This window comes from Candoia aspera, chromosome 3 (assembly GCF_035149785.1).
Source record: "Candoia aspera isolate rCanAsp1 chromosome 3, rCanAsp1.hap2, whole genome shotgun sequence".
Classification (NCBI taxonomy): Eukaryota; Metazoa; Chordata; class Lepidosauria; order Squamata; family Boidae; genus Candoia; species Candoia aspera.
The window spans coordinates 34,902,303-34,922,007 of record NC_086155.1 but is presented as its reverse complement, the minus strand read 5'-3'; the positions used below and the strand labels follow the sequence as shown (position 1 = coordinate 34,922,007).

Genomic DNA, 19,705 nt, shown 5'->3' with positions numbered 1-19,705 from the left:
CATGAATATTTTTTGGCTGAGCCATAGTAAATACACGGTTCAAGAAAGCCTGGAAGTTTCAAAAATTGTGAGAATACAAAACAAGATGCCACACAAGGGCAATATTAAAAAAACCCTGTCCCTCTCAGTTCTCCCTCAACTCAGCTAACTCTCCAATCTCAGCTTGATTTTCCCGACATTCCTCTTGTGAGTCTCCTGCATTCTCAAAAAGCTGCTAGATCCTTGTACCACAATATATTAATTTATTGCACTGTCTCCTTTGGCTTATATTCAAAATACAAGGAATGGGAGGGAAGAAAGGAATTGTTCACATAGACTTGCTCTTATTTAATTTATTTATGTACATCACCTATACTCAACCCACTTCAACAAATTCAATGGGGCTAGAGTTGATGAAGCAGTACCAGCAGCTTTACATGAGTCACAGAAAAGGGAGAAACAGCAATGGTTTGATAGATCTGCATTTCTCCAAATTCTGGCGATCACAGCAATACAACCAGACACATCCTTTCTAGTCTCCACTTAGCCTTTGCATAAAAGTGTATCAGAAAAAACTTTTTGACTCAACCATTTTTATTTGGATCAGTTTGTAGATCAGTGGTGGAGATGATGCTGGACTGTAACTCCCATCTCCCCAACCACAAGCTAGTAAGGTTGGTGGGAATGATAGCCCCTCCGGTGTAAGAAAAAACCCAGGAAGCTATGTACATGCAAGCTAACACATACTTGTTGCCAACATAGAAGCTGATAATGGGCTGGAAATATTCCAAGTGATTGAAGCAAGCCTGAACAATTATGACACAGATGCAGAGCGAGAGGAGGCTGCTGCGTGGATTCATGACTCTTGATCCAAGCCCTACCAGGATGGTTGAAGGGTGTGCAGCCAAAGCACTAGTGTGACCTGAATATCTAACAGTACAACAGAGGAATGGATGGGAGCTGCTATTCATACTATGCTCTCTCTGCTGGCTTCCCCTGAGCAAGGGCCAAGCAAGAACAATGCTGGACTTGTTGTGACAGCTCCTGGTTGGTCAGAACACTGGGGGTGGGGAATGGAGAGTGGGAAAAAAAGAGATCAACCAAGCCTGCTTGGAATACTGCAGAATTGGGGGAGGGCAAGAAAGGAAAGGGTTGAACATTTCAAAGAAGTTGGGGCCAGGAAGGGTAACCTTCATTCAAATCCACTCCCCCACCCAAAAAAAAAATGTATGCAAGTGCACAGGGTAGCTATTTCCATCAGAATTGCTCAGACTTGCTACTGTTGGAATAAAAAGTATCTGGAGTGATCCTAGTAAGGTGGCAGAATCAATTTCATGATTTGCATAGTTGCTGACATCAGATTAAAAAAGCAATCATACTCCAATAGTTCACAAGATGTGGGAGCTATTTGAAGTACTGTCATTTTGTCCCAGCCTATACTGTGCATAAAGGTAAGAAGAGAGCAGCAGAGGAGTTTAACTATGAACTTGTATGGAAGAATGAGCAGTCACTGGGCGATGAAAAGATTGTAACAAGAACCAGACTGGGGACAGGGTGCTACAACCAAGGCACCATCACTGAAAGGGAACTGTTTCTATTGGCACTCGTACAACTCATCTGATAGGTTACTCCAAAATTTTATTTTGCAATACACAGTTGTGCAAGAATGGAGCTGCAGGGGAGGACATGAGCTAGAATATTCATAGGTGATGCAAGGAGGCAGTGAATTCTGACTACTATGTAGACAGGAGTTTATGGTCAAATGTATCCCACTATCCACTGCAGCAAGCAGAGATTCCATAGCAAGTTGTAGGAGGTTCTTCAACGGCACAAGCCAATCTGGAGATTCCTTGGGAGATTTAAACTTAAACATGCAAACAGATCATGTATTGGGATTTTCAGTGGCTATTAGTCTTCCAGATTTGGGGACTAATCCACATTCAAAGCAGCCAATCATGCTCAAATCAAATCAACCTTTATTTAAGGCCCAAGACCAAACATGCCAATCATGCTAACAGAGGATCTGCAGAAGTCCAACAAAACTGGAAAGCATCAGGTTAGAAAAGAAGCTGGGCTAGGATATGGGCAATCCAGTGCCCTCCAGATGTTTTAGACAAGAATTCCCATAATCCCTGGTCACACTAGCCGGGCTAAGAGTTTTAGCTCTCTCTCAGACAATTCCTGTTTGTATTCCAGAGACATCCAATTAGTTATACAGTATAGCTCTTTGGCTTGATCCTGAATCAGATTCTAAAATAATGCTGAAGTTATCATTGATCAGAACTTGGAAGAAAATAAGAAGGTATCCTTAAATTAAGGTCAAAATACTGAATTTTATTAGAGTGTTCAAGTCTGTTTGGTATAAGAATAAAAAAAATTAAGTCACATTCCAGAAATGGAACTACACTACCGTGTTGTCTAATGGAACACAAACAAATTTCTGGCAAAGTGCAATACAGCTAAGACAATAGCAATGTCTCATCTCCAAGCAAGAGACCATTTATTAATTGGTTCAAACATTCTCTTGCTGTCTCTGCTAAACATCTGTTTCTTAACACCAGGTTATTCCACTTATTCCCCTTATTGGCCTACTACTTCCATAATGGCCATTGAGAATGTTGGCTGAGAATGATGGGAGTTGTAGTCTGATATACCTGGAGAGTAATGCCATTGGTGAAGTCTCACTGAACTTATCCAGAAAAAAAAAGTGTCAGATCTTTACCAGAAGAATTATACTGGGAGAAGTTTAGGTTGGCACATTCCTAACTCTACTAGAATGACATTTGCAGCACCTCAAGAAGAAACTCTTTCATGTATTATTGTAGTCTCTGTTTTCAAGGCAATAGAGGGTTTTTTGCTCTTCCACCATAGGGGGGGGAAAAACCCTCAGAAGAATCAAATCTTCGGATGCCAGAAGAATCAAATCTTCAGATGCAGTGTGGAAAAGAAAGTATAGACAACCACCTGAGGGAAAAAAGGTAACAGTGCAACCACCACCAACATAAAATTGTTAATTTATTGTTATTTTGAGCCAAAAAAAGTACTGTTACAAGATTTGTTTCCCAGAGAAGGTCAAAGTATGAGCCAAAAATGTTTTTTAAAAAAGGAATAAATGACACTATACAATTGATTAAATTAAAAAAAAGTAAAATATTTCCTTGTGTAGTTCTGTGAAAATGAGAAAAGAAAAGATGCAGTCAGAAAGCACCCTCCCCTCTTGAGGGAAGCAGCTCAGGGCAGGGTGGGCCCTGCAGTTGTACACCTGTCCATAGCTTACACGGGACAGGGAGAGAGATAGCCAACCTCCCCACCCCCCCACCCCATGGCCAGCAGTCAACTATCTTTACAAGAAGGAGTATTAGCCTATTGCATCTTTAAATATTTTCCATAACTTCACTTCTTGGACCTCTCTGAAGCTGCTTTAAGTCACAGAGTGATCTGAGAGGAAGCATAGGAGCAGTAGCCTAGTCTGACCTCCCTTAGCCAGGAATTCTCCATCTTTTCATCATGGCCTTTGCCAGAAAGCCAAGCATGCTGTGATCCAGGGAGCTTCTCACACAAAACCCTGGTGCCATAGAAAGAAATTCCCTCTTCTATTAAATTATCCTAAAACTTCACCCCTAAGTTTGAGAAGCAAGGTTTCCATATCTTTGGTGCACCAGTGGAAGGAGGAGGAGGGACTTAAGCTTAAAGAAAGCTGGGAAAGAATCCTGGCTCCTCGTGCTTCATCCTGAACTTGGGTAGAAGACAGCTTCTTCTACCTACTTTCTCTGCTCTGGAATTCACAATGAGGCCTATGCTTTGAGTGAACCATTCTATGAACTCTGTCTTGCCCAAAGGGCTTTGAAGGGAACTTTTGCATAAGTCACTCTGTTCCTCAACAATCCACAGAAGTCTGTGGGAGGGGATGGCCTAAAAACATGGACTCTGTGAATGTTGGTGATCCAGACCTAGTCACTCTGGCAGGACGCTAGAATCCTAGGCCATCTGCATAGTCACGGGCTGTACATAATGCACTGCCTGCTTCCATTCAGGGAAATTTCCTGATCCTTGCAAAGAAAGCTGCCTTACAGGTTTTCAACGAGAGGGAGCGCATCCAGCATATACCAGGTATGGTTCTGAAACACAGCAGCAGCAAGAGATGGTGTTCTGTATCTTCAAGTGCAAGTTGAATGAGAGTTAAAGCTCAGATTGAAAGGCTGCACCTCCTGCCTACTAGGAAACAACCGAACTGGCCATTGCTCCAAGGATTCAGTGGCAGAGGGAAAAAAAACCTGCATTGGCTCTTCCCTAAAGTCTTGGACCAGACGATTAAATGTGAATACTGCTCTAGGAGGCTCTCCTGAGGATGCCTCCCCCCACAATCATGCCAGACACATAAGGAGAAAAGAGGTGCTAAAGATGGAAGGAGTGAGTTATCTTGCAGGGAGAATATCACCCAAAGCCATGCTCTGTTCCCAGCAAGATCCCACTTGTTCTGTGGCTGCTCGTGACATCCCCAATACTGCATTTGGTACTTTACCACCCCATCCATTAGCTGCTGCCGCCTTGACAGCCGACAGGCCCCATTTAGTAACAGTATAACTGCTTAAATTAAAAAATTAAAATATATATACATATATTTATATATATATATACTGTACACACACTGACGACAACAGAACAGTGCCAAAATCAGAGTAAGGAGCAAAAGAGAGGAGGGGGCAGACAGTTTCTTTATAATAAAAACAGGAGTTCAATCTCAGAAGAGGATTCTGGTGTCCCCTAAAAATACCCATCTAGGGAAAAAGAGGTGGGCAAGAGGGATGGAAAGAGCAGGAGATAGGGAAAGAGAAAGGAGGAGGTGCGCCTGGCTTTTACAATCGCATCTTCCCGATCCAAAACCTGGCCAAAGAGCTCTCAACTTCGCCGGGACTTTGAATGCTGAATAAGCCACTGTAGGGTGATGTCTGTCAAAGAGAAGGTAACAATTTATGACCATCAAGAAGAAAGGAAGATATGCTAAACTTTCTGCTGCTTACCTGCAGGTAAAATGAAATGCACAGATGTCTTGCCCAGCTAAAAGATCTTTTCTCAAACCCTGGTTGATTCAGTCTTGCAACCCACCAGAATCTACTGAGGGTAAAGGGGAGCCATGTGACTGAACTTTTCCCTCTTCCGCTATGAAATGAATGGAAATCCCAAAGGCAAACAGAACCCTCATAAAATTGACTATAGAGTTCAACTGATCTGGCTGAACATATCCACATTATGGGCAAAACCAGTAACTAGGTGTCTCCTTAAAAGCTTTTAGGTTTTGCTGCATATTCAACCCTCATCAGGACCATTCAAGTTGTCAGATAGCCTGACCTTTCCCAGCCTTTTCCTTTCCAACTTACCAATGTTGTCTTTTTCTTTGCAAGAGATTGAATAGCAACAGATCTCTCGGTCCTGGATGGCAGACAAGTTCCTGAAAGAGAAATAACAGCATGAAAGATCAGAAGTCTTAGAAAAAACACTGCACAAAAAGGATCATTGCCAGACCAAGAAGAGTGATAAAATGTGTCCCAGCAACCTGCAGTTTCATAAATAATGACAAGAGAATGAATTCAGAACTTTTCCTTTTGAATGATGACCTCACCATTCAGTGAGACTGTGCCTTCCTCACTTATCATGTCTATCCACTCTGGGTCTACTAAAACTTCAGGAATGATATCCCACAGCCAATCTGATTTAGGCCTATAAGAGTCAGTTATTACGTACACAGGCTTCACACCTTTTGTGAAGATTTTGGCACCTCTAAAAATAAAAGCCATTTTAATCTGACTTCCAGAATAAAATACAAGGAAAAATAAATAATAAAAACAGGCATAATAGCTTTCCATTACTAAAATCCAATAAATGGATAACAATAACAATAGGAAAGCTCTTAAACATTGAAGATTGATGAATTCCAACTGGTAATGTGTTCCAGAGGCAGACAAGTGAGAAAGATGTCATATTTGCACATTGTTGGTATGGTTGGAAGACATGATCCCATTACTGTACACATATGGAGCAGACTGCCTGAACTAGCCCTAATGGCCATACCTGATTAAAATGTTTTATTTGATTATTTATTTCTTACATTTTATATGGCCACCCATCTCACACAAGGCGACTCTGGGTGGCATAATATGCTGTAGAAAGATCCAACGATTAGATAGGACTAATATGAACTCTGCTATGTGCTATCCCAGAAAAGCCTATGAGCCTGAGGGTGCAATCAAAATGACAAACTCTTCTTTCCATGAGTAAATAAATAAGCATCCATAAATTTGAACAGCATAGCAAGTATGACACTGCCTTCTGGTGAGTGGTCAACCCTCTCCTAACTTTGAAGCTGCAAAGTTGGGTGAAAGCTGGCAGTCAACAATTGTTGCCTATGTCCAAAGCTTGAGGAAGGCTGGGATCTGCTGACAGCTGTGAGATCAAGATGCCCCCCAAACCTAGGCCATTCAAACTCAGACAGGCAACCTTATGGGATGAGCAGAGACTTGGGCATCATTCACACATTCACAGAAAGCATACCAAGTATCCTGAAATAGCGGAATAAAATAGTACATGTTGCCTGCTGCCTCCCCCTCCCCCGAGCCTCTTCTGGAGAGCTCGAGAAATGTTGGATACTACTGCTGCCTGAAAATACTAATAGCACTGGCACACAATAGCGCCCATCATTCCTTACCCAACCTCTCTTGCCAAGAGAAAAAAAAAATAGTAGGGAAGATTTGGTGATTCCAATGTTTCATTTGCCTAGCAAGGACTGCATAAGATTATGGGCTCCTGCAGATACAATCGTCTTAGCTTATACCACCCCTATGGCAAAATATTAGTTTGTTATTGCAGGATGCTGAAAACTGCCAAAGAACAGTTCTCAGAATCCTGCAAGCAAAGTGGAACCCGATAAGGGTAGCAGGATCCTTCTTTAGCTTCACAGACAGAACTGGGACGAGAAGGTATTTCTTCCTTTCTTCTCATTCCCTTCTATTTTTTAAGCTGCCCACTTTGAATGAGTCCTTGTTTCTTGAGTCTTGTCCTTATTTTAGCAGAAAAGATGACTATCAAAACAATTTCTGAAATACATGAACTCTGCCAACAACATTGTTCAGCCAATCCCAGAAAAGGGAGAAATGAAAAATACTTGCCTGCCTATGCTGCCACCATGTGGCACAGGCAGTGAAAAACTCAAAGAGTAAACACATACTTCCACCTACTATGTTGGTTTCTTTCAGCAATTTGCATTTCTATGGCCCAGTGTGGGTGCATAGTGCTTTCATTTCTAGGACTATCCAGGGACTGTAATTTTCTCAGTAAGTGGTGTTTCTGTGGATAACAATGGAGCACAGAATCTAAGGAAGGAGCTATGTGGCCAGAAACCCTACTATCAGTGTGCTTTCTCAATGCTCCAAGCCATGTGCTGTCCAGCATGTTTGTCACTGTGTTCTTTTCCAGTTATTTCAGTTCTAAGGCAACTTGAATCTCCATGATGGTGCCACAGACAACAGGTTCATGGCTTATACAGAGTAATGCTTCCTGTGCTCTTAACCCCAAAGCCTTGTTCTTCCTGAAATTCATCAACACCACCTTTATTATATGGATTCATGGGATAGTATCCCAGAAGAGAAGTTGATTCAATCCTATTTACTGCTACCTACTTTCTTGGCTAAAGAGACTCCAATGTATTATCAAAAAACTACACTATTCTTGAGCACAGCATTCTCCAAGGCCTTAGGTGATTTGCAAACTCATATAATAACTTCACTAAAACATTATTACACAATTTAATCATTACCCCACCCCCGCCAAATCATGCATCTGACAATATTATCTCTACTTATACCAAATACATTTGGCAGGCTTTAAAATGCCACCAAATTCTATGTTGCTTTTTGTATAGCAAACTAAAATGACTACCCTTATTAAGTTTCATTTTATAACCAAGATTCTCAACAATGAGGGCTATGAATTCATAGCAGCTCTGGGAAAGCAAGCCATCCAAATGGCAAATGTACAGCTGAAAAGAATGCAGCCCATAAATCCAGTTACTTAGATTTGTACAAGTTCAGGAATGAATGCCTTGGCCAGCTTCAGTACCATATAGTCTCCCATCAGATGTTCAACTAGGTACAAGCCTATAGGAATCCTGCCTGGTCAGTGGATGTTAGGCCTGAATATCCTAAGAAGCAAATTTCCCTCTTCCAGAAATCACAGGACTCCCTGCTCAGGAAGCCCCTGCAGTGAAAATAATTCCTTTCTTGAGTGGGGGAACATGGCTGGTAAGGAGAAAATTGGAAGAATCAGACTGGATAAAAAAAAAAGATATTGCAATAATGGGAAAAAGAAGCATGTGCACTGATTAATCTGAAACTCAAAGTAAATACTACTTAATAAATTACTCTGATGTGAGAAAGAGAGGAAAGAAACATGCAACAATAAAATATACAGGACCGCAGCAATTTGTGGAATGCTCCACATTTCTTCAAAAATACCACCAATAAAGGTAAAGGTAAATATCTAATGTGCTTGAGGAAACTTTGAGCTTACTCTAGCTGTCTTGTTTTGGGGCTGATACTCAAACTATCATTAAAATGATTTGGTGAAGATACTCTTACTCTGAGTTTTTGAACTGGCTTGTTATTGACACAATGGAAACACCGATTGATCAATATGATTCTGTAAGGACAAGGTTTAATGTGTTGTTTAAAATCCATTGTGTGAGCGTGCATGTAGTTTATTGTTGTTATATATGTGTTCCTCCTCGTTTTTTATTACTTTGTATTTTGTGCAAATAATTGTGTTAATTTCTTCTACTTTTTTGTATATTATAGTAACACTTTTTTTAAAAGGTAGCCTCTTAAGTTGACCTTTACTTCAGGTAACCTCACAGGCGCATCTATCTAATTTTCTCGATAAGTTGAGAGGTGGTAGTGCCAGCAGAGTGGAGGTGTGGAGCACTGGTCTGCAGAGGCCTCTGCAGTGCTGGCTGGGAGGGTGAGGGTTCATCATGGGGGAATGGGATCTCAGTTAGAGATAGACTGGGCAAAGGGACATAATGAGGGAGGCTGAGCGGACAATGGACCACATTCAGGAAAAGCATGTTTGACGTCTGGCATTTTTGTGTGATTTCCCCCTTCCAGCTTTCAGTTCTCATACCAGGAGCCAGAGTTCCAGATCCTTGGAGCCCAAGGGCTCAAACTGCTGCAATTTAAAACATCTGTCTATAATGACCTTCCTCATCCATGATTTGGTTATGAATGAGAGGGCAGACCTAGCTTGTATTACTGAAACCTGGGTAGGGGAATTCTTCTTTCAGGAATCTGCCTACTCAGGTTTCAAGTTTGACATCAGCCACAGTCCTTGGGCAGGGGAAGTTGCTATTGTAATTTATGAGGCTCTGTTGGCATCAAGAGGCGTTACTTATTTTATTTATTTATTTATCATATTTTTATCACCGCCCATCACCCCCACACGGGGGACCCTTACTTTGCAGATAACCAGATGTGAAACTTTGTTTATGCATCTGGGCTAGAGCTTGCTACTTGTGTACTGCTCCCCCTGCTATACAGCGGCATCCCTGCCAGGGCTGCTTGACCTGATCACTAAGATAGCAATGGAATTCCCCCGATTAGTAGCGTGGGGGGACTTCATCTTAACTTCCTTCGGCATGGAATATGAAGTGGCCCAGGAGTTCATAGCCAGCATGGCAACCATGGACCTGACCCAACTCAGCCAGGGCATGACATCTGAGTGGTCACACACTAGATCTGTTTTTGTCTCAGGGAAGACAGGACATGCCTTGAAAGGGGAGGGGGCATTGAACTTCACCCTTTTTCACAGACAGAACACTCAGATTGCCATGGAGCTCTGCAATGCAACCCCACTGCAGTGGGAAAGGACTTATTGTATTAGATTGGTCTGTCCATTTTCAGAGGGCTCTTGGGGAGTTTCCAAGAATCTGGCAGACAACTCAGCAAGACTTTGGTTGCCCAGTGGAATAAAAGGATGTCCAAGGCTATGGACCTGGTTGCTTCAGAGCAGTACCTCCCCCCCACCCCCGTTTGCATATCCACTGCAGCCCCTTGCTTTACTGAAGAGTTCAAGATGAGTAATAGAGGAGATGCCTGGACCACTACTGGAAGAAGTGGTGATAATTTAGCAATACAAAAAAAAAAGTCACTCCTACTGCATCCACCAAAGGCTACTCCTTGGCCTTTTTTAAGGTGACCTGTTCCTTTTTTTAGGGAAGAATATTCACAAAGACCATCTGAAAGGCCTCTGTGAAGAATTTTCACAGCATTTTCAAAGCGTCTGTCAGTCAAGGATTTTCACAGCATTGACAGTGCCAATGGAGATGACTGCGGCCTCATCTTGTGAAATTTTATGGAATCATTTTGAGATTGTGTGTCTTGAGGAAATGGACAGGGCCCTTTGCAATGTTAGATTTGCTATTCTCAGTTGGATCCCTGCCCCATGAGGTGGTGGGTTGGTTAGTTATGGCCTCCCATGAGTTGGTGGGTTGGATCAATGCTTGTCTGAGTGAGAGGATGTTTCTGTCATATCTGAAGGAGGCAGTAGTGAGCCTCCAATCAGAAAGATTTGCTCAAATCAACATTGGACAATTATAGACCTGTTTCCACTTTCTTTTTCCTGAAAGATTGTGGAAAAAGTGGTGATCCTACAGCTGCAAAGGATCCTAGACAGAGTGGATATAGACTTTTGTTTGTCAAGGTTCAGGCCACAATACAGCATGGAAAATGCATTGTCGGTGTTGTGGATGACTTTTGGACAGATCTGGGGAGTCCAATCCTCCTTGAACTCGAAGCACCTTTTGATACCATTGACCATGATATGCTTCTGAACCATCTCTGTTCTGCAATGGATCTCCTCCTTCCAGAAGGGTCCGTTCCAGTTGGTGAGAGAGGAGAGACCTATCCAGAGACCTCTACTTTGTTGAGTGCCTCAGAGATGTCTCCTCTTTCCACTCCTTTTTAACATCTCTATGAAGCTGCTGAAGTAGGTCATCTGCTGTCATGGGGTTTGGTATCATTATTATGCTGAAGATCGCTAGTTATATATTATGTCTCTGGGCCAAACAAGTGATACAATGGATTTAGGTTTTTAATTATTTATTTATTTATTTACATTGATTTAAAATACACCTGACTCCAGATACATAATAAAAAACAGAACAATGGGGAAAAAAACAACAAATGACATGCATCCAGAAAGTGCATATAACACATGCCAAACAAAAATTTACAGGGGCTTACTTACCACCCTGCCCCAAGACCTGCAAAACCAATCAAGTTCTCAATATCATCAGAGTAGGAGCCATGCAGATCTCTGGGGAACACTATTCCAGAGCACAGGCACAACTCAGAAGGCAGGCTTCCAAGACCCCAACAGATGACACTGTTTAATCAAGGGGACCCAAAGCACACCCACTCTGCTGGATCTTACTGGATGGGCAGAAACAATCAGAGACATAATAACCTGGCCCTATGCCATGAAGGGTTTTATGGGGGTAACCAGAACCTTGAATTGTACTTGGAGGCTAACTGGCAACAAGCGCAATTGATGATCAGTGCAGCTTACGTAGAGTTTCCTGGAGTATTTTATGTTTATATTGTTTATATCTTTTAGGCTGGTGGGAATGGGTGGTGTATAAGCAGCATAATTTTACAATATCATAATCATTATTATTATTAGATTTTTATTCTGCCTTTTTATATAATTTATTATTATTGTTCTTATTACATAATCATGCTGAATATATCCAGATGTGATTTCCAAGAAACTAAAATCAAGTAATTGCTGCAAAGGAGGGGCTCCAGCCAAGCTGGAGATACTGAAGACAACAATAAACACTTACATCTTTTCAATGAGTTCTTTCTCATCCAAGGCACCAGCCAGATCTCGCTTGTTCCCGAGAACTAAGACCTGCAAAAGAGAATTCAAGGTCAGTGCTCTTAGTCTGATACGTGCAAGCTGCAACAAGCCATGGGAACAGTCTGAAGTGACTCCATTGTTCAAACAAGATAAATCTTGTGCACCAATGTTTTCAATACACTTTCTGAATTCAAGAATTCCCCTTATAATCCAGGAAAAGTCTGCCAAGCATGAAGTTGGAAAAAAACAAACTTGGGCTGAAAGAGTTTCATTGAAGCAAGATAATAGGGCAGATGCCCCTACAAATATGAAAAATACCAGATTTCTAAAATGCTATATGGGCTTCATAAAGCCATATATAAAAGAAGCAAAACACTGCATTGCTTTAAGCCTGAATGCAGATATGAGCAGCAATATCAGCCATGTAAAATAATTTAAGTGATTCACTTAGAAAGACATTCATGGGAAAAATCAAATGCTCATGGAGGGCATTTGATTAACCTTTAAATGTATTCCCTGGGGGCAACCAATACATCTCTTCTAACCAATAAACAGAAAGTTGTCTTGTGTCCAAATATGCTATTAAAACCTAGCTATCAAAATGAGTATCCACTCCTTTTCTTTGCAATTACTTCACCGCTGGCAATCCTTGCCATGGGCCAGTTCAACTGGCAGCATGCTGATTGATAACACTGTTTTTTCTTTTAAAATATTAACTGGACCCTACTCAATTCCTGACTTCCTAATTTCAGGAGCTATTCTCATTAAAATTTGGACCATTAAACTCTCTAGCACAGACATCTAGCTCTCATTTATTTTGCTAAAGACCATAATTCTACTGGCATAAAAAAGTTGAAGGATCTGGAAAGCAATGGAAGCTACAGATCTTTAAAAAGGCAGCTCAGTGTGTTTCCGTGTAGCAGCTGGATTTAAGAAGCAAATGAAATGACCACCTCCATATATTTAACATAACTGCAAATATTTATTACGTATTTGCATAATTCTTTTGCCTCAGCCAGGCTATTTCATTGTCTGACTAAAAAAATAGGAGCCTTGTGGGCAAGATTTTATTTCAGAGGAGTGCAGAGATGATGCATTTACTTTCATATATATCTTTACAATGTGTGTGCAATAATACGATGTGTTATTTGTATCTTCTAACTGAACAGTAGCCAGTGGCAGCACCTACCTAACTCTGGCTATTTTCTAAAAGACTGAGGAGGGCCAGGCTTGGTTAGTACTTGGATGGGAAACCATCAGAAAGTTCCAGAGCCATAGGCTAAAGTGTAAAAAATAAAACCATTCTGGAAAAAGAGAATGCAAACTACTTCTTTACTGTTGCGAAGAAAGCTACATCAATGTGGTCCCAAGGAGAGAATATTTAACTGTGGATGTACTAAAAACTAAGCACTATTTACATTATAAATCTTCAGCCTTACTTCCCAGGAGCTAATTGTTTGATATTATTCTTTTTGCATTCCAAACAAGAGGACTGTACCCATCTCCTCCAATGTTGCAAAAGTAGATTCTTCCCATTACTTTTTAAGTATAGTACTTCCATCAAAACTTATACAACCTAGAAAGAAACTTCTCAGCACCACAATGGGACAGTTACAAAAATGAGGAACAGTTGGTTCCAGAATCTAGTCTGTAGTTTTTGAGAATTAGATTCAGATGGATTTTTTCTTCATTCCATCACATGGATTAACTTTTATATATTTTGGCCTTTCCAGAATTGGATCAACTTACAGGAATGCCTTGGAGTTGTGGTTTATCAAGCAGGTTGTGCAGTTCATTCTTTGAAGCCTCAATCTTTTCCTGATCTGCAGCATCTACCATGTATCTAGAATGAAACAAGACATTACTACTGAGCTGGAAAGATGACAGAAGCAGTTGCAGGTAGCAGCCTAAGCTATTACGTAGGAGTTTAGTACTACATCAGCTAACCAGCCCCTAGCAAACAAGATGGCTTATTCTGAAATTTTATTAGAGTCTCATTAATTGACTGGTTACAGAACCCTACCCATTACCTTGAGTAGTTCAACAGTTAGTTAATACTTTTTTCTGTCTCATACATTAGGAGGTTCTGAAACTGACTACTCTCCTAGTGATACTAGGATCCTAGTGCTACAAATTTGTGCTATGTGCTTCAATGTATGAAATTTGTGAGTAGAAGTGGTTAGGCAGAGCTGTACACTCTTTGAAAAGAATACATTAGACCCACTTCAGATCTCACGCAACACCTAGCAACTAGTCTTCCATCACTGCTTTAAGAAGCCCATTTCTTAAAGCAGCACCATAGAAGCCTAAAAAAAAATTAGGCTGATTGAATAAATAACAGTGAAGTGCGGTACTTACACAAGATCCAACAGCACTTCTTCTCAATCTTTTCTGAAATATGTACCACCCTACTGCTGGATAGGTTCATACAAACTACATTCATATTTGTGCGAAGATTATTTCTCATTAAAAAGTGCAAATCACACAGAAGAGCTGTACAGTATAGACACAGCGTTTGTCAGAGATTCTTAATCACATCTCCGTAAGATGTTATTAAAGATGTTAAAATTCTTAAGGGCTAGAAAAAAAGACAACAGCAGAGAACGAAGGCAAGACTTTATTTAAGCTATTGATACCATTTATAGATACATCCAATATAGTTAAAATTTTGGATTCTAAGACTCATTTATTATCAGCTTCTTAAACTGCCAAGAAAACAGAATCTTTGCCATTATCTAGGTTTTAACACTTACTACATCTCAACAGTTTCCTGAACTTGCTCATCTCTCTTCCTTCATTGGACAATTCTTATCCATGGCTCTTTTTAGAACTGCAGCCACCAACAACCACCCCAAAGGAAAGTGATAAGGTCTTGGGTAATTCAATAGTCAGTTAATCTAACTGTTGGTTGCACAACAACAATTTCATTCACCACAGGCAAACTTAAATCTATGTTCAATTATTCACTAGACAAAATGTGCTAGGCTAGTTCCATTTAAAAAAACCAGCAGGCAGCAAAGATAGGACAATGAATGCAGATTTCCTACATTCACTTTTTATGTTATAGAAGATCCAGAGTGTTCAAGGAGTATTCAATAAATATAACTCCAACTGAAGCACAATATACAGTACAAAATTTTCAACAAACATGAACTCAGCTGGGTTTGGTCATCACAAACCCAGTTGAGAAGTAGCCCAAAATCTGGTCCAGAGGAAGCAGAAATCCAGGAATCTTCAGAGATAAAGAAATATATACTGTCAGCCTATTAATATCAAAAAATAGACTAGATGCAAAAGGTATGTATCTTTGGGCTTAGCCTTATAATTCTTAGCATGCAGAACCTATCTTTTTGACTATGTTATTTTATACAATGCCACATATATTGATATCCATTGCATCAGGGATCAAAACTCAATTTGGCTCAGGAACCAGATTCAGCCCATTTACCTGATGGGGTGTGGATGGTGAATTATTTTGTAACATTAGCCAATATATGTGGATGAGGGCACAGACTGCTATCTACTGGCTTGCCTATGTGGAAAGGGGGGCACAGGTAAAGCAGAGCTAATCTAGTAGGTACACCTGCAAAAACAATAGAAGGATTGGCCACTACTGGGGGTTGCACTAACTTCTGAGGGGGAAAAACAAGCCATGGGTGAAGTAGAGGGACAATGGGTAAAGGTGTAGGTTCACCAAAGTGCAGTCTTGAACCTTCTAAATCAGCCTTCCACAACCTGGATATTGTTCAGTTATGTGGATTTCAATTCCTAGAATTCCCCATCAGCATAGCTATATGCTGAAAATTCTGGGAATTGAAGTTGACACAATGAAGAGTGCCCTGATTGGGGAATGTTGATACAAAACTTCACAATGAATGAGCAGTGATGAATTTTTCTGACAAGGGAGTCCTTCGGAGATAATTAGAGGTAATCCATGGGAGTGCAGGGAAGAAACAAATGCCAATTGTTTATGGGTCTATAGCATTTTCTCCCATATCTCTCCCTCCTTCCCACATAGCAGGCTATCAGAACAAAGACAGAAATCTGAGTTATAGCTTGTCAGTAACAAGTTGACCAGTCCTACATTATTATTCTGAAGAGACTGATTCCATCTTAAGTGTGTGTGTGTGTGTGTGTATAGCATTTTGGATTTGAAGGGGAAAAAATGCTTTGGAAGTTTCTGAACGATGTAAACTCTAATAGCATCTGCCTCCCAAGCACACATTCTGTCTTTTTAAAGCTACTTATATTATAGAGTGAGGGACGCGGTGGCGCTGCGGGTTAAACCGCTGAGCTGTCGATCGGAAGGTCGGCGGTTCGAAACCGCGCGGCGGGGTGAGCTCCCGTTGCTCGTCCCAGCTCCTGCTCACCTAGCAGTTCGAAAACATGCAAATGTGAGTAGATCAATAGGTACCGCTTCGGCGGGAAGGTAACGGCGTTCCGAGTCGTCATGCTGGCCACATGACCCGGAAGTGTCTATGACAACGCCGGCTCTAAGGCTTAGAAACGGAGATGAGCACCGCCCCCTAGAGTCGGACACGACTGGACTTTACGTCAAGGGAAACCTTTACCTTTACTATATTATAGAGTACACATTACTCTATAATATATATTATTGCTTACTTATATTTACATTACATTACTTATATTATAGTGTACACATCTGTCTAACAATTCCCCTTTTCTAAAAATATAATATAGAAACCAGGACACAGTATATCTTTTGAAAGTATAATTTGGGGAAGGAACTCAACTCCATGACACAGTGTTCTGGTTAAAAGAATCAGGTCACAGGTCACAGGAAAGATCTATTAATTTTCCCCTATCAGGTTTACCCTACAGTCTTTGATTTTTATAATACAGTGCTGGTTTTGATTATGATTCTAGTGCTGAAGAAAAAAGTTTTGAAGTAGACTGCTAAGACCTCCAGAAGTGTTTGAGAGGTCTGAAGTGGAGAATTTGACAACTGCATGGAAGCTTTGACCGTTCTGAGTCTCAGAAAGGAGAACATCATTAGCTACTTTCTCCAAAAAAGCAGAATGGATGAAAGTTATTCTGTCCACATATCATAGGAACCAGTGGGGTTTTATGAAAAGCAGCATTAAAAGGAACAAAACAAGAGATCTTTTCAGCAATAGCAAAATCTGCAGCTGCCAGGAAGAACTCAGCCTTATAGCCTATCATCAGAGCTTGAATTTAATGAGAGCCTGCAGAACCTTCCCTCCTGCAGCTTTCATGCCTCTTAGTAGAGTCTATAAGCAACTCTTTGTGTCAGAGTATCCTGATACAAAAGTGGTTTCCTTATGTATAACATATGAGAACAGTACAGATAAGAAAGTACCTCCAATGGTTATAAGAATATTCTGTACTATGGGTGCTTACAGTTCAATCGTAGAGCAAACATTAGGATCCCATAAAAATACTGTCTTATAAAAAATACAAATCACCCCTTTCTATTGATGTGTCATGGTATCCATGGAGTAGGGGAAGTGATGTCAGACATACGCTATTGTGCAAATGATGTGCATTATGTACTATATATGATTTATGTCATCATGACATACAGTATTATGATGTTCATGACCTCATTATACTTCTACTGGATGCCTATGTGGGGTGTCAATAGATATCACTATGAATGAATATGAGGAAAATCCAGCAGTTATATCAGAAAAGACTTGAAAGACTTAAGGAAAGACTCTTCTTTATTCCAAGGACATTATTATTAAGAGTACACCTATTGCAAAGGATAGAGGGACATTTTCAGCATTAGATGTATCATCAATACACACTCAAAATATCTTAAGATTAAGAAACAGAATTTGCTTGCAGAACAGACATTAAAAAATAGTTGATATGGGAGGAGAAATGCAGGTGGTCCTCACTTAACAACCATTCATTCAGTGACCATTTGAAGTTATGACAACACTGGATAATGGTAGTTACAGCCAGTCCTTGAAGTTACGGTCTCTGCAGGCCCCTGCTGCCACACAGTAAAAATTCAGGTGCTCAGCAGCCTGCCTGCATTTACGACCACAGTGTGTGCTTCAACTCCCCCCACCCACCTATCTCCCCCCATCTCTGCCCTTTTGGCCACTTGCACTCTGCCGCCTACCCCTGCCCCGCTGACCTTCACCATCTTCTTCCTCCTGCTGATGAGGCACGCCTGGCTGAGGCAGCTGCTGACCCTTTGTAAGGCCCTCACACAGCCTCCCCAAAGCACTGGGAGGCCTCCATGCAGCCTCCATGGACCAGTTGTCCAGGAGTGCCTCCAGCGCATGTTCTGCAGCTCACACTGGAAGCTGCTGGCCCTTCACGAGGCTTTGCAGGAGGAAGGCTGGACCAAGAGCAAGCAGAGGGCCTGCAGGTAGGCTTTGTCAGCACTGGGTTCACCTCCACCCCTCACTGAAGCCTGCAGGCCAATTCTCCAGAAGTGCTTCCAATGGAAGCTGCGGAGCACGTGCTATGCCTCTGGGAAGTTCTCATCCCTCCACTGCCTCCAGTTCCGCTGCCAACCCAAGCAGTGCCTCCCACACAGCTGCCACCTTTGCCTGGGGAGCTGCCGCCACCTCGCCTGCCTTGCCTGTCGACAGAGCATGCCATGCCTAGCTGTCCTGTCCCGCTATGCTCTCCATATCCTCCGGGCTCTCACTTCTCATGCCAGTGGCAGAAGACAGGGCACTTCCACCAGCTCCATCCTGCTGCCTCCTTGCTAGCAGGGCCTGGCAAGCTCCCTCCGTCGCCCTGCTCCTTTTGCACGTGCATCCCAGATCTGCATCCTCACCCAGCAGCTGGATCCAGGGCCAGCAGCGGGAGGAAGAAGATGGTGAAGGTCAGCTGGGGGCAGCGGGGGCAGCAGGGGTAGGCAGCAGAGTGCAGGGCAGCCAAAAGGGAAGAGATGGGAGGAGATAGGCGAGTGGGGGAGTTGAAATGCACCCTGCAGTCATAAATGAAGTTGGGCTGCCAAGCGCCCGAATTTTGATCATGTGACCACAGGGGCATTGAAATGGTCGGAACTTCAAGGATCAGTTATAACTACCACTCATTCAGCACTGTTGTAACTTTGAGCAGTTGCTGAACAAATGGTTGCAACCCGAGGACTAACTTTATGTGTTAAGTCTGAATCTATCAATTCTGTATTTTCTTCAGAGAAAATTGTCTGAATCTCTGGATGAATGAACCTTTAGTTTCTGGCATACTAAACAAACTAGTCAACACAACTTGGTCCCACAAATATATGCAACACAATAATTAATGTTTTTTAAAAATTAAAGACAAAGAACAACATATTTTAGATGACCTCTGTTGGCCAATCAAGCACTTGTAACATTAGAAAACACCTTGTACCAAGAAACAGTCTTGTTCCTGATCTCATGCTACAATTCTGAAACACAAAAGTTAAGCGACAAGCTGACACACCTTGCTTCTGATCAGAGTTTCTGAAAGATTTATCTATTCATTTATTAATCAGATTTATAGGCCACTCAACTCATAGCAACTCTGCACAGCATAAAAAGTAAAACAATTAATACTATTCAAACAGAAAAAAAACAATGATCTATGGATTAACGTAACAACACATTAAATTCCCATGGTGGACACATTTCTTAACCTTGTGCTTAGGAGAAAAGCCAGGTCTTCAAGGGATGTTTAAAGGATGGCGATTCAAACCTGAAGGGCGATACTTTTCCCCAGGGCAGGTACCACAACAGAGAAGGCACGTTGCCTAAGTCCATCTGGTGACATTATTTTAACTATAGGATTTGCCATATTTTGCCTATTTTGTCAGATCTTCCTGGACAGGCTAAAAGAATGGGAG

General features: G+C 41.5%; 1 protein-coding gene across 1 annotated transcript in view; it reads right to left on the bottom strand.

Annotated features, from left to right (window-relative positions):
* Nucleotides 1–323: 323 nt before the first annotated feature.
* ARL8A (ADP ribosylation factor like GTPase 8A) overlaps nt 324–19,705 on the bottom strand; it is a 41,445-nt gene continuing 22,063 nt past the window's right edge. Inside the window, exons 4-7 of the mRNA XM_063297353.1 lie at nt 13,636–13,729; nt 11,870–11,937; nt 5,358–5,428; nt 324–4,928 (exon numbers count right to left, since the gene is read on the bottom strand). Coding sequence (XP_063153423.1) covers nt 4,879–4,928; nt 5,358–5,428; nt 11,870–11,937; nt 13,636–13,729 — 283 coding nt within the window. The 3' untranslated portion in view covers nt 324–4,878. The remainder of the gene's footprint in view (nt 4,929–5,357; nt 5,429–11,869; nt 11,938–13,635; nt 13,730–19,705) is intronic.